The following is a 14,362-nucleotide window of genomic DNA, read 5'->3' on the forward strand; positions in this document are numbered from 1 at the left end:
GGGGTTTAACCATGGTCTCGATCTCTTGACCTCGTGATCCACCCGCCTCGGCCTCCCAAAGTGCTGGGATTACAAGCCTGAGCCACCACGCCCCGCTACTCAAATATTTTCTGACAGAGGAATTCTTTGCCAATAGCCCGCACAAGAGTTATATTCAAGAGTGTCAGAACAGTGAAGACAAATCCATCAGCCCTATGTCTGTCAAGGTTCAAAAAGTCTGTCAAGGTTCAAAAATCAAAGCAGAACCCATAATATATATGTATAATTAGGGAGATCCACATATGAATTAAGTGCAAGGAACTGATTTCCACAGTTGATGGGCTGCCTGAGCAAGTATGAGATCCCTGTTAAAGTCAGTTAGGAAGAAAAATCCTCAGCTGGCTGGATCCCAATAGTCATGATTCAAAGCTTTGGTCCAAAGTCAGTAGGGGGCAATTGGAAGATTAGAGTCCCATTTGCTATTTTAAATGTTGTTCAAGGAATGCCTATGTCTTTCTTTAAGGGAGTTTCACTGATGAAGTCAGGCTTACCTGGGTACACTTGCTAGTTACAAGAGAAGGGCCTTTGGTTACATCTGCAAAACACCTTCCCAGTAGGTCCTACGTGAGTGTTTCATTGAATAATAATAAGAAAGTTTGTCTATGCCACAAAGTCCAGTTTCATTCTCCTACATGAGGCCTGCCAATTATCCCACCACCATTTGTTGAATAGGGTGTCCTCTCTACACTTTATGTTTTTGTTTGCTTTGTCGAAGATCAGTTGGTTATAAATATTTGGGTTTATTTCTGGGTTCTCTATTCTATTCCACTGGTCTATGTGCCTATTTTTTTACGAGTACCATGCTGTTTTGGTGATGAATAAAGGCCTGGAGTATGGGGATGTAATGCTCAGGAGCTAGACAGTCAGGTGCAGCAGCACAGCCTCATCCAGCAATTAGAGAGGGGATAGGAACAGAGAAAGGTGGGGAAGACTAGAGGCAGGTTTAGGAAAGGAACCAGAGCCCTTGGCTGAGTCGAAATGTGGGTGGAGGGCGATTCCAGCTTGTCTTCTGCAGCATGAATACCCTGACCCCCTGCCACAAACAGACATCTATACACAGAAGCTCTCCTGTGACTGAGATTCTTGGTTATTTTCTTCCTTGATGCAATTTTCTTGCTTGAGTCAATTGATTGACTCCCGGAAAGTGGTGTAAAAATTGGTTCCTAATAAAATTTGCAATTTGAAAATATTCTATTTGAAGCAGATGAATGGTTAACAACTTTGGAAAACCAATATTTCCAGTGTGTGTCTAATCTGATATGATTTACGTTACATATGATTCAGTTCAGTCATGGTTTTTTAAGGAGTGATGATAATTTAATCAGTGGTGCAAAGGTGTGATCTACATACTGCATAAACCTAATCATCTTATTCTCAACCTTTCTCAATACTCCACCCACTTAAAGAGGTGGGTGTGGTCTTCACAGATTCTTATAAAAGGACATAGAAGAGATGAGCTCAGTTTTCTCCAAAGGAGAAGGAGCGCGCTTAGAGGGAGCTGTATTTTGGTGACCTCTGAAATTCAGTACTGCGGTGAATGAGCTCCTGACCTTGAGGAGTACTTAACAGAATTATTTCCGGAAGAATCATCGTGGGAACCATTCAAAGAACCCAGCGGTGAGTGAAACCTATATTGATAAAATTATATCTTCTTTCCTTTACAAAATAATAAATTAGAGTGTTAAAAATATCTCATTATCTTAAATCTACACAATGACACCGTTTGTAATTCATATTCTTACTATAGGTTTTATGAATTATGAGGATACTAATTGTTGTTATTTTGCGTTTTCTATCATTCTTCAATATAGTTTTGAAAAATTTGAAATATCTGGTGTTTGCTGCAACCGATATGTATGCATAATGAATATATGGAGTTGATATTTATACATGTATGTACACATAGGTGTGTGTAAATATATGTGTAATGAGTGTATTAATATTATCTAATTGAATTGAGAAGACGTTAATGAATGTTAATTCATTCATTCAGCATTTAGACATAACTTTAAATTAGTAAGGTAATGATGAGAGTCGCAAAATAGTGAAACTGAAAAAAATGAGAAAGCTCCCCAAAACATCCTAGTTTGGAAATCAAAACACAATTTTTTGACCAAATAAATATAGAAGATATAATTTGATACGTGATGGTGGTTGCCATCTCGCTTGAGTCTTAATCTTATTAAACGATGAAAAACTCCTTAAAATGACTTAGATGACCTCTGGAGAATATTCACAATTCTAAGATTTTTCATTTCTTTCACTAAAATTCAGCAGCGTTATCAAAGAAAGGAGAGTAAAGAAAAGGACTTAAAATTGCCAGAGACCATAGTTTATGTATTAGTCAGGGCTCTCCAGACAGGCAGAATCATAGGATGTGTATGTATACATGTAGAGATACATTCATGAGCCATTTCAGCCAACCACAAACCACACATGGCGCTCACATAAGATTATAATACCAGTATGTTTACTGTACCTTTTCTGTATTTAAATATGTTTACATACTAAATAATTACCACTGTGTTACAATTGCCTACAGTATACAGTACAGAACATGCTGTACAGTTTTGTAGTCTGGGAGCAGTAGGCTGTACTGTATATCATAGGTGTGTAGCAGGCTATACCACCTAGGTTTGTATAAGTATATTCTATCATGTCAAAACAATAAAACCGCCTGGCTAGGTGCAGTGGCTCATGCCTGTAGTCTCAGCACTTTTGGAAGCTGTGGCATGCAGATCACTTGAGGCCAGGAGTTCAAGTCCAGCCTGGCCAACGGGGCAAAACCTCATCTCTACTGGAAAAAAAAAAAAAAAAAAAAAAAAAGAAAAGAAAAAATTTGCCGGGTGTAGTGGCATGTTCCTGTAATACCAGGTACTCAGGAGGCTAAGGCAGGAGACTCGCTTGACCCAGGAGGCGGAGGTTGCAGTGAGCCGAGATTGCACCACTGCACTCCAGCCTGGGTGACAGAGTGAGTCTCCATCTCAAAAAGTAAATAAATAAAACCTCCTTACACATTTCTCAGAACATGTATCTGTCCTCAAGCTACACATGATTCTACACGAGAGGGAATTCCTCAGGATAATTCGTTTGCTTGATTATGGAGTCTGAGCAGTTCCAAATACAGGCTGTCTTTAAGCTGATGTCCTGAGGATGCCGTTATCTTGACTGAGCTCAAGGCTGAAGGCCTCAGAACCAGCTTCAGGAGAAAGAAAGAGGAAATTGCCTTTTCTCTGGCCTTTTCCTTTTATCTGAGCTACCAGCTGATTGAATGGTGCCCACTCACATTGAGGGATGATGGTCCCACTCAGCTCACCAACTCACATGTCTCTCTCCTCTGGAAACACCTTCACAGACTCACCCAGAAACAATGCTGCACCAGTTCCCTAGGTGTTGGTTAATCCAGTCAGACTGATACCTAAAATTCACCATCACACCATAGAAATATAATTACACCTCTTTAAGATTCACAAAAATCCTACTATATGTTAGTTCAGAGTTTGGGTATCCCTAGGAGAAGTTAATTTAATCCACGAGAAAATAAAAAGGCCCAATACCTTTAATTACTTTTTCTCTTCTATTCAACCTAAATTGGTTTAATTGCTGTTTTTTATTTGTTGATTTGGTTGGTTGACTGGTTTTTCTATTTTCTTTTGGTTTTGGTTTTTTATTTTACTTTAATTTTATATTATTTTAAGTCCTGAGATAAATGTGCAGGACGTGCAGGCTTGTTATACAGGTAAACATGTGCCATGGTGGTTTGCTGCCCCACTGTTGTGTCTCTCTCTAAAAACATATCACAGGACCCTCTGGCCATCTTCTCGTATTTCTTTGGCCAAGGCAGTTTTTCCCACTCTTTCATACTCATTCAGCAGTTATGTGAAAGAAGAATAGGAAAAACTACAATTTATTCTAGGCCACTTAGAATCAAACCCAATTTCCAGATCCACATTCAGAAAATGGGAAATTGAAGAGATTAGTATTATGTTACAGACAGGAACTAGGAGTAGAAGCGGTTGTGAGTCATCTAGTCAGCAATATCTACTATAAAGCCGGGAGACTCTCTCTGTGTGAGATTTGTATTTTTGTTACAGAAGAAATAGTTTGCTGTGCTTTAATGAACACTGGCAAGAGAAGAAACTAGAGCTATCACTTATCTCCACGTGTTCGGAAGCTTTTCATCAACCCAGACCCCAAAATGACATGTTGCTCTTTCTTCCTCAGAAACATGAATTCTGGAATCTCGCAAGTCTTCCAGAGGGAAGTCACCTGCCCCATCTGCATGAACTACTTCATAGACCCGGTCACCATGGGCTGTGGGCACAGCTTTTGCAGGCCCTGTTTCTACCTCAACTGGGAAGACATCCCAATTCTTACTCAGTGCTTTGAATGCATAAAGTCAACACAGCAGAGAAACCTCAAAACTAACATTCGTTTGAAGAAGATGGCTTCCCTTGCCAGGAAAGCCAGTCTCTGGCTATTCCTGAGCTCTGAGGAGCAAATGTGTGGCACTCACAGGGAGACAAAGAAGATGTTCTGTGAAGTGGACAAGAGCCTGCTCTGTTCGCTATGCTCCAGCTCTCAGGAGCACCGGGATCACAGACACTGTCCCGTTGAGTGGGCTGCTGAGGAACACCGGGTAAGTGATGCCTCTGAATATCTATTTCTATTAAGGACACATGAAATTCCTGTGGGCCTATTTTCTTGGAGATTGGGTAAAGCCAACCCTGAGTCCCTTTAAGCAACTCTCTTTTGGGCTTTCTTAGCTTCAAACCTCTGAGATTTGATGAAGATGAAGGGAAATAGAAGAAATGCCATTTCCTAGGGACTTACTTGTCCCTCATTCTGGGCCCCCTCCCTATGAAACGGCCTGCATGTTACTTTACTGTCTTCACTGGTGCTTCAATCTGTGGCTCTTTTGCAGGAGAAGCTTTTAAAGAAAATGCAGTCTTTATGGGGAAAAGCTCGTGAAAATCAGAGAAACCTGAACGTGGAAACCACCAGAATCAGCCACTGGAAGGTTAGTCCTGTACTACGCTACCTTCTCCAGGAACTTACAGAGGGCAAATGGGTGACTCTTAAAATAGGAACTTGATATCAAACCATAATGTTTCTGGGAGTCCATTAAAAAAAAAAAGAATACATTGAGAAAAACTGGCCTCATTTCTTATGTAGAATAGTATGACTGTTAGATGGGATTTCTAACAAAACCATTGATGTTACACAAAGCATGCTGGTTTGTTTTCATACAAACCTGTAGCTATACACCAACAGATACAAGAAACTGGGCCATCTCACAGCGTTCTATATGTGCTGGTTGGATATGCTGGGCATAAGAGTTATTTGACAGGCATGGAAAGCTCAAGTGAACCTTCTGAGCCCGGGTCAGCATTAATCTGAATGCTGGTGGACAAGTAGTATTTGGAATTGCATGGAAAATTTGGGGCAGAAAGAGTGACAGGGGAAATCTAGGGCAACCATGAAATTAAGAATCTAAACTAGTCAATATTGAATAATCCACAACATATGATGAGAAAAGTGGTGAGAAATACAGATTTGTGTCTTGAGGGAGACATGCAAACATGCCCGAAATATGGGAACTAGTATCTAAATATAAGGAGAACTCTGAGGACTTCAGGCAGAGAAATATTAAAAATGATTTTCTCTTTGTGGATGTATACTCGGAGGGTATGATAGCTAATATTAGTGTGTTGAAAAGTATTTCATAAGAACCTAGTCTATGTTGAATATTAAATTAGAAAATCTGCTAGTAGAGAAGAAAGAAAGCATCTTTGTCCTCACAAATCGTACAATCCAAATGACAGAGGCAAAAATGGTCAACATGCCAGTATGTGCAATACACGATGTGTTCCAGTGTGGTAGATTCTTTGTTGGAGGGTAATCAAGCAGGGAAGTAGAAAAGGACAACAGAGGCCAGAAACTGGAGATTAGTGTCTGAGTTTTAAATAGGGTGGTCAGAAAAAAGACTCACTGAAAAATTCAAATTGAACAAAGTTTTGAAGAGGAAGGGGAGCACGAAAGTGTGTATGGATATATATGCGGACCATGAGTGTGTATATACGTATATGTGTGTGTGTGTGTGTGTGTAAAATTCTAGTTGGAGAGAACAGCATATGCAGTAATTTTGAGTTTGTGTATATTTGGAGGCCCGGGGAACCACAAAGAAGTCTATGTTTCAGATTGGGATGACTTAGAAAAAGAATGGAAGGAAATGAACTCAGGGAGGCAAAGACGGCCAAATCATAAATGCAGCCTTATTAGGATAGGTTTTGCTGGGCAAAATGCATTTAGCTGGACATGGTAGTCTAAGGTCATTTCACATATAATGAGTTTAAGCAACTTGTTGCATATCTCAGAAATAGAAATAATTATTTCCTTTCTAGTAACTATAGCTCTATACTCCAACTCTTAAGCATGAACTGTTCTTACTTTTCCATAAATATGGGTTGGAATAGAGAAAGTCAAATTGTGTTTTTTTTATTTCCAGCTGTCTTAGAACACCCATTATCTTGAATAAATTTAATGTAATTGGTCAGATACATCTATGTTGATCTTTATGCAGAAAGAAAGGAAAGGAAAAAAATTTGTGGATTCTAAGAACGGGCAAGACTGAGGTTTAAACTATTGGGTGTTCGAGAGACAAAGCGAATCAGTGAGATTTAATAGGAGATGGATAAATACATTTCTCTTTTGACTAACCCATTATCACTGCAGGATTATGTGAATGTAAGGCTAGAAGCTATTAGAGCTGAGTATCAGAAGATGCCTGCACTTCATCATGAGGAAGAAAAACAGAATTTGGAGATGCTGAAAAAGAAGGGGAGAGATATTTTTCATCAACTGCATTTAAGCAAAGCCAAAATGGCTCATAGGAGGGAGATTTTAAGAGGAACGTATGAGGAGCTGATGAAAATGTGCCATAAACCAGATGTGGAGCTACTTCAGGTAAAAACTCACACTGTGGTTTCAGGTTTTTGACTATTCACATGTATAAGTATTTTCCTTGTGGCTGAAATCCATCTCCCTACCTTTATTTCCATGATGTGTTTCCAAAAACACATTCGCATAACTAATGCTACTTTATTGGGAGAGTATAGCCCCGCCAAGGGATTCTACCATGCCAAAGGTCCCTCCTACTCTATCCACCAGCCACAAAACTTTATGGAATGGTCAAGGTAACAGCCCCAATAACTGTCCCCCAACTAAGTCACTAACACATTTTGGGTTGTCAAACATGTATAAAATAGTGAGTGATTCATTTACATTTAGGTTAATTTGAGGACACGGCAAGATCAGAAGTTTTGGGAATCTAGGCTCACATTAATATTATTTTGAGATCCACTCATTTGGGTAATAGGTTCTGGGAAAGATGACTGAGTAGGTTATTCGAGGTTACCGTGGAGCACAGACTCTCTGGGCCTCTTCTCCCTTCGCTTCTTTAGAGAATGTCTTCAAGGCTCAGACCTTCCCAGGACATTAATTAGCGACAGTACGACTGACTGGGTTTTCCATTACAGAAGAAATAGAAAACGCTTTGCAGAAGAGAAGATGGTAGGGAAATAATATCTTGAGGAACTGACTCCAAATTTCACACTGAACTTAGTGAAAGATGCATCTTTTGAACTGCACTCAATCTTTCCTTTTTTTTTTTTTTTTTTTTTTTTTTTACAGGCTTTTGGAGACATATTATACAGGTGAGTGTGTACCTGGATTTTAGAGTATGTTCTTTCAGTTTCCACGAATATCAAAGCAGGCTCTACCAAAGTCATGGCATAAATGATTAAGATATTGATTGATACTACTTTATTCTTTTTTCGCGTCTACTTTCGTTCCCACACCAGAAAAGACAAGACCACTAAGTAAATAAATGCATACATAAATAGTGAAATAAAATTTAAAAAAAAACATGTTTATTCGTGATTTTGTTTTATTGCTTAAAAGCCTGCATAGGTGAAAGATGAAGTTTTGTTTTGTGGATGGTGAGAAAGTCACCAGAGGAAGCAGGAGAGAAGTGGGGGAAGTATTTTAGCAGCGAAAAAGTTGATGATTTGTTGTTCATACCTATATACATATCAGTTAACAGTTCTGAAAAATAGATTGAAAAAACTGTGGAGTGTTAGAACTGTATAAGCCTCTAGGAAAGCTTGTTTCTAAAAGGCAGGTCTAGCTGCCTAGAACAAGTTTCACATTCTTTATCTTGAAAAGGAAGCAGCAGATGCAGCAGTCTCCCCAGAACCCCGCTATTTCAGACAAAGATGTCAGGGGAGTCTACCAAGAAGTGGAACTCAGAATTTCGTCTCTGAATATTCTCAAGGCCATAAGGCTAAGGAACCTTACACATTTGGGGCAAAAAAGAAGAAAGATCAGACTGAATTCTGACTCAGACTCTCCCACTTTGCTTTAAAATTTGGAAGCTGTAAATAGGAATTAATTTCAAAAAGGAAGTAATTTTTGAATTATCAAATTTGTGGGTTCAAAGGATTCTCATGAAATGTCTTTTAAATGCAAATAGTGACTTTTATTTATTTTATGGCTGTAGATGTTGTAACCGCAGGTTTTTCCTTGCAGGAGTGAGTGCGTGCTGCTGCACATGCCCCAGCCTCTGAATCCAGAGCTCAGGGCGGGGCCCATCACTGGACTGAGGGACAGGCTCAACCAATTCCGAGGTAAGTCTCCACCCACAGGCAGCACTCCCACTATCTAAATATTATTATTGTTAGGATCACATAGGTAATATTTCACCCTTTATCAAATATTTTACTTCTTTATAGACATAAGTGAACAATATAATCATGCAACCCTTTTGTATCTGTGTCTGTATAGTCAGATTTATAGCATTAAGTTTGAAAGATAGTGAAAAACAAATACATTATGGCCTCATATGTACTGAGTAATGTAACGGGAAAAAGGAACAGTGTAGCAAATTTAAAAAAGGAGCAAATGGAACAATGCTCAGAATGAAGGTGAGTTATTTAATGTTAAATACAAAATTTTACATTTCTTTAGTGTATTCATTTGAACAGCTAAGAACTGTTCTTTTGGGGAATATAGTTTACTGGAGATTCTTGGGGTTTTTAAATCTTTTAAATGGATATATTTTATGTATTTCCAAGAAAATTAGTTAATGGGTAAAAATAAAAAGAAGAAATCATTTTGTGAATACAAGTAAAATTACAAACAAAAAGAAGTTCAGTTTAATTGCAATATCAAAAGCTACATGTTAAGTCTAAAATCTAGCTTCAGCCCCAAGCTAGCATGGAGGGCCACAGAGAGACTGGTACAAGATTTTGCAGAAATCTGCTTTAAATTATCACTTATGACATGTACTTACGGATTTTTATCCAGTTATCTAGAGCAGCTCTTGAGTAACTGAAAATCATCACATTCTTTCCAAAATGATAGCACTAGTTTTTAAGCATAAGAAACATTTCTAAATAATGATTTTGATAACAGCATAGCATTTAGGGCATATAATGTGCAAATTTTGCTTTGAAAATTGGATTGAAAGAAGTTGATCTTACATTTGGCCCTCAGTGTGTAAGTTTCCAAAACGCTTTTAATATCTGTGGTTAGCGTTTTGTTTGTCTTGTAGATAATATTAATCACCTCTATACTTTATTAGAAGTTACAAGCAAAAGTGTCCTTGTGACTTCACGTTTTCCTGGTAAATTAATTTCTTGATAGAACAATTTTTGCTTATTTACACATGTCTATGCATGTTTTCTTTCTTTCTTTCTTTCTTTCTTTCTTTCTTTCTTTCTTTCTTTGTATTTATTTATTTATTTATTTATTTTGCAGTGGATATTACTCTGCATCATAATGAAGCCAACAGTCATATCTTTCGATGTGGAGATTTCAGAAGCATTTGTATTGGATGTGACCGTCAAAATGCACCCCATATCACTGCAACACCTACAAGTTTCCTTGCATGGGGTGCTCAGACTTTCACCTCCGGCAAATATTACTGGGAGGTCCATGTGGGGGACTCTTGGAATTGGGCTTTTGGTGTCTGTAATAAGTATTGGCAAGGGAAGAATCAGAATGGCAATATATATGGAGAGGAGGGACTCTTTAGTCTTGGGTGTGTTAAGAACGACATTCAGTGCAGTCTCTTTACCACCTCCCCAATTACACTGCAATATGTCCCAAGACCTACCAGCCATGTAGGATTATTCCTGGATTGTGAAGCTAGAACTGTGAGCTTTGTTGATGTTAATCAAAGCTCCCCTATATACACCATCCCTAATTGCTCCTTCTCACCTCCTCTCAGGCCTGTCTTTTGCTGTATTCACCTCTGACCAGAGACAAATCAGAAATGTGTTCACCTGCTGTGGGAACCCCTTTATCCCAGAAAGCCCTCTTCCTTGTGCCTTATCAAACAGGAAAAATAGGTTCTGTTCTATGTCTTGAATTGCATCCTAATGTTATTAACACTCATTTATTGTGTTACTATTAAATGCGGTAAAAACACTAAAAGTATATGTGTTGGTTCTTTATTAATAAATTTCTGAAAAATCATTATTCATGATCTTGGCACAAAATATATTCTCTGTTTTCTCTTTTCTTCACTTCTGACTGCCACTGAGTGAAATAATAGATGACAGACATGTCCGAATGAAGTTAAAATCAGTGGAAGGCAGTCGGGATCTTTCGCTTCATGCAAAAACTTGGAGTGAAGTCTCAATGATAACTGCGAAATGTTTTTCTTTCTCTTTATCTAACTATATCGCACTTATCCATCATGTTTCATTGTACTAATCTATCCCTTGAGTTAATATCATTTGACCTTCCATGCTGGGCTTCATTTTGGAATTCTCACCACATATATAAATAATCCTGCATTATTAGTGCGCTCTTCTACATTGAAATACACAAGGTGATCAGAACAATGCTGGATTCATTGAATTTTTTTTTAAAAAGTAACTAAATATTGACTCCTACTTCAAAACACACACAGTCATTTCCAAATAGATTCAAGTCCTGAAGGTAAGGGGAACATGATACAGTATTCTCATAAGCCTTTCTTAACCAGGACAAAAATTAACAAATAAAAAAATTAGATGGTTTATATTAATGATGACTTCTGTGTTTCAAAAAACATGATACAAGAATTGAAACGCAAACCATTAGTGGAGAAAGATATTCACCCGAACATATATGAAATAAAATACAATACATGTGCATGATGAATACTTAAAATGTATTTTAAGTATTTTTCCAGATTCTTCCAGATTGGCATAGAATAAACTTGGATGGCAGAGTCAATGATGAGATTTGCTGTGGAAGTGGGAAACCATTTTTTGGAGGACAGTAGTAATGCTGTGAACTTATGCAAACAACCAAGTATTCAGTAGCAACTAAAATGTGTCTCCATAAGATTATTTTACAGATGCGTATCTGAAATCTGAAATTTGGGAGAACATTCTACTAGTGTTCTCTAGGGAGAAAATACAACTGGAAGGAAGAAGGGAGGGAAGATGAAGGAGAGAGAAACAGAATGTATTTGAGAGAAAATGCTATTTAGACTAAAATGGAATACTGCAGATACCACCACAAAGTGGTTAAGGTGTGTCTTATGGAGCAGAGATGGCAGAAAATACCACAGTAAAGAGATCTACAGTTGGATTGTTAGTTCTGGACTTATTCTCTCAATGTTGTGGCTTCTAAACACATCAGTAATCTCCTTCGATCCATATGCTAATTAACAACCAACACTCCGCCCCCTCTCCCAGATTCTTTCATTGTTTTAAATCCGATCTAATTCTAATCCAGCAGGTCACTGTAACAAACTTAATCATCTAAGAATTTTAAAAATATTTTTGATGAACTAGTGAATATACCTCATTCTCAACACAAATACTGTTTGAGAGGAAAAGTCGATGGTATTTAAAACCATTTAAGTGCGTCCACACATGCAGAGATATACATATATATGTAAATATTTATGTATCTGAGTTAATTGCATCAATTAGAGTGGCTACCTGGATTAGGATTACATTGGGCTTTGCTGATGAAAGAATTCGGAATGTTGTTTGGTTACCTTGTAATACCTATATGAATATATTAACCCTGTAATTTTATTACTGGAGAAAGTCCCTTAGATGTAATCAAGGATGATTGTATAAGGATGCGTATTGTTGCACCCTTTCCAATCATGAAAGAGAGAAAAATACACATACTGTAATGTGGAAATTGTTTAGAAAACTAGAATGCATTTTACTAAACCCTGTAAAAACAAACACCATTTATATGCATCGATATATTGATACTAACAGACTTTCTTTTATCTCTTACGTGACTATAGTTCCTATTTTTCACTAGTATTTTTATTATGGACACAGACATAGTATTTTATTACGGACGGATATAGAAACAAAGATAATTCCCTCTACAGAGGGTATAAAAATTATATATAATTATATATTATATATATTACGTACTATATATTATAGGTAAATATACATTTATATTTTATATAAAATACATTTTTATTTACATGTTATATTATATATTTTATATTATAAATAGAATATAAATATAATTATTAAATATAAATATTATATTATAAAATATAAATAATATTTATATATTTATATTTTATATAATATATTTTATATATAATATAAGAAATTACATATATATAATATAGGGGCTCGATTAGTTTCTGCTAGTGTGAAGACAAGTCATATCATATCTAGGGGCCATGATGATAGGAGCAGTCAGAGGATTTCTTGCATTGTGATGAGTGCATATAAGTTAAACGAGCCACTTATCAGTAGAATTGATAGCAAGATAACCACTAGGGTTACTTCTTATGAAATTGTTTGGGCTACAACTTGTAATGCGCCAGTTAGTGCATAATTTGAATTTAATTGCTCATCCTGATCATAGAATGGAATAGACGGCTAGGCTTGATATGGTTAGTAAAAATAGGAGGCCTATATTAAAATTAATTCGACGATCTGCTATAGGGAGGGGGGTTCACAATAGGAGAGCGATAGAAAGGGACAGGGTTGGAGCAATAACATAAAGGGCAATAGTAGATGTTGAGGGCCATAGGGGTTCTTTGCTGAAAAGTGTTATTGTGTCAGCGAATGGTTGAAGCAGTCCCTAAGGGCTTACAATATTAGGCCCTTTGCGTAGTTGTATGTAGCCTGAGTTTTCGTTAAGTGAGTGATTTAAAATCAATACCGATAATAATGATAATAATTATTAAATAGTTATATTAATGATAACAATAGAATTATTAATATTAATTATTAATAATGACTGATATTAACCATTGATAGTGATCTTATTAATTAGAAAACAATAATATTGGGTACCAATAATTAATATTAATAATAATATGAAAACTTTTTATTAGCAATTACTTCTCAATATTGATATTGGTAATTAATATTAATGTTAATAATAAATAAGTAATAATTAACAATCATATTACTCCTAATACCGCAGTGGGTGTACACCCACCTATATGATATTGTTCCTAACGTCCAGGGAGGGAGAGAGCATGGTATTACTTTCAATATCGCAGTAGGTGTACACCCACCCGGTGATATTGATCCAAATATCCAGGGGGTGGAGTATGACGTTACTCCCAATATAGCAGTGGGTGTACATCCACCCGGTGATATTGCTCCTAATATTCACGGAAGAAGAGAATGATATTACTTCCAGTATCGCAGGGAGTGTACGCCCCTTCTGTGATATCGTTCCTAATATCCGGAGGGGGAGAGGGTGATATTACTCCCAATATCGCAGGCTGTGCACACCCACCCTGTGATGTTGTTACTAATAATATCCAGGAAGGGAGAGGATGATATGACTCCCCATACAGCAGCAGCTGAACACCCACCCTGGGATATTATTCCTAATATCCATGGAGGGTAGAGGCTGATATTACTCCCAATATCGCAGGGGGTGTACATCCATTCTGTGATGCTGTTTTTAATATTCAAAGGCGGAGAAGCTGATATTACTCCCAATATCACAGAAAGTGTACAAACCCATGTGATATTGTTCCTACTTCCGGAAGAAGAGAAGATGATATTACTCCCCATGTCGCAGGAGGTATACACCCACTCTGTGATATTTTGCCTAATATGCAGGGCAGGAGAGGATAACATTATTGTTAATAGCGCAGGATGTGTACAGCCCCCCTGTGATGTTGTCCTTAATATTCCAAGGTGGAGTGGATGTTACTCCCAATATCGCAGAAAGTGTACACCACCCCAGTGATACTGTTCCCACGATCCAGGAGAGAAGAGGATGATATGACTTTCAGTATTACATGGGGTGG

At 37.4% G+C, this 14,362-nt stretch overlaps 1 protein-coding gene across 3 annotated transcripts; it reads left to right on the plus strand.

Annotated features, from left to right (window-relative positions):
* The first annotated feature begins 1,578 nt into the window (after positions 1 to 1,578).
* Positions 1,579 to 10,401, plus strand: LOC129483984 (tripartite motif-containing protein 49D-like). 3 transcript variants are annotated; one of them, XM_055281394.2, is made up of 7 exons: positions 1,579 to 1,656; positions 4,264 to 4,678; positions 4,964 to 5,059; positions 6,775 to 7,005; positions 7,732 to 7,754; positions 8,629 to 8,726; positions 9,859 to 10,401. In XM_055281394.2, the coding sequence occupies exons 2-7, from the start codon at positions 4,268 to 4,270 to the stop codon at positions 10,356 to 10,358; spliced, it is 1,359 nt and encodes a 452-aa protein (XP_055137369.1). In that variant the 5' UTR covers positions 1,579 to 1,656; positions 4,264 to 4,267; the 3' UTR covers positions 10,359 to 10,401. The 3 variants fall into 3 exon arrangements, with proteins under 3 accessions (XP_055137369.1, XP_063497878.1, XP_063497879.1); XM_063641808.1 differs by lacking the exon at positions 1,579 to 1,656 and having other exon boundaries at positions 4,205 to 4,678; XM_063641809.1 differs by lacking the exons at positions 1,579 to 1,656; positions 6,775 to 7,005 and having other exon boundaries at positions 4,205 to 4,678.
* Positions 10,402 to 14,362: the final 3,961 nt, after the last annotated feature.

The sequence above is a fragment of the Symphalangus syndactylus genome, chromosome 6 (assembly GCF_028878055.3).
Source record: "Symphalangus syndactylus isolate Jambi chromosome 6, NHGRI_mSymSyn1-v2.1_pri, whole genome shotgun sequence".
Classification (NCBI taxonomy): domain Eukaryota; kingdom Metazoa; phylum Chordata; class Mammalia; order Primates; family Hylobatidae; genus Symphalangus; species Symphalangus syndactylus.

Coding starts and splice junctions, on each gene's coding strand:
- LOC129483984 (XM_063641808.1), top strand. CDS start 4,238: ATGACATGTTGCTCTTTCTTCCTCAGAAACATGAATTCTGGAATCTCG. Junction 5,060..6,774: donor CCAGAATCAGCCACTGGAAG/GTTAGTCCTGTA, acceptor TTATCACTGCAG/GATTATGTGAATGTAAGGCT. Junction 8,727..9,858: donor CAGGCTCAACCAATTCCGAG/GTAAGTCTCCAC, acceptor TTTATTTTGCAG/TGGATATTACTCTGCATCAT.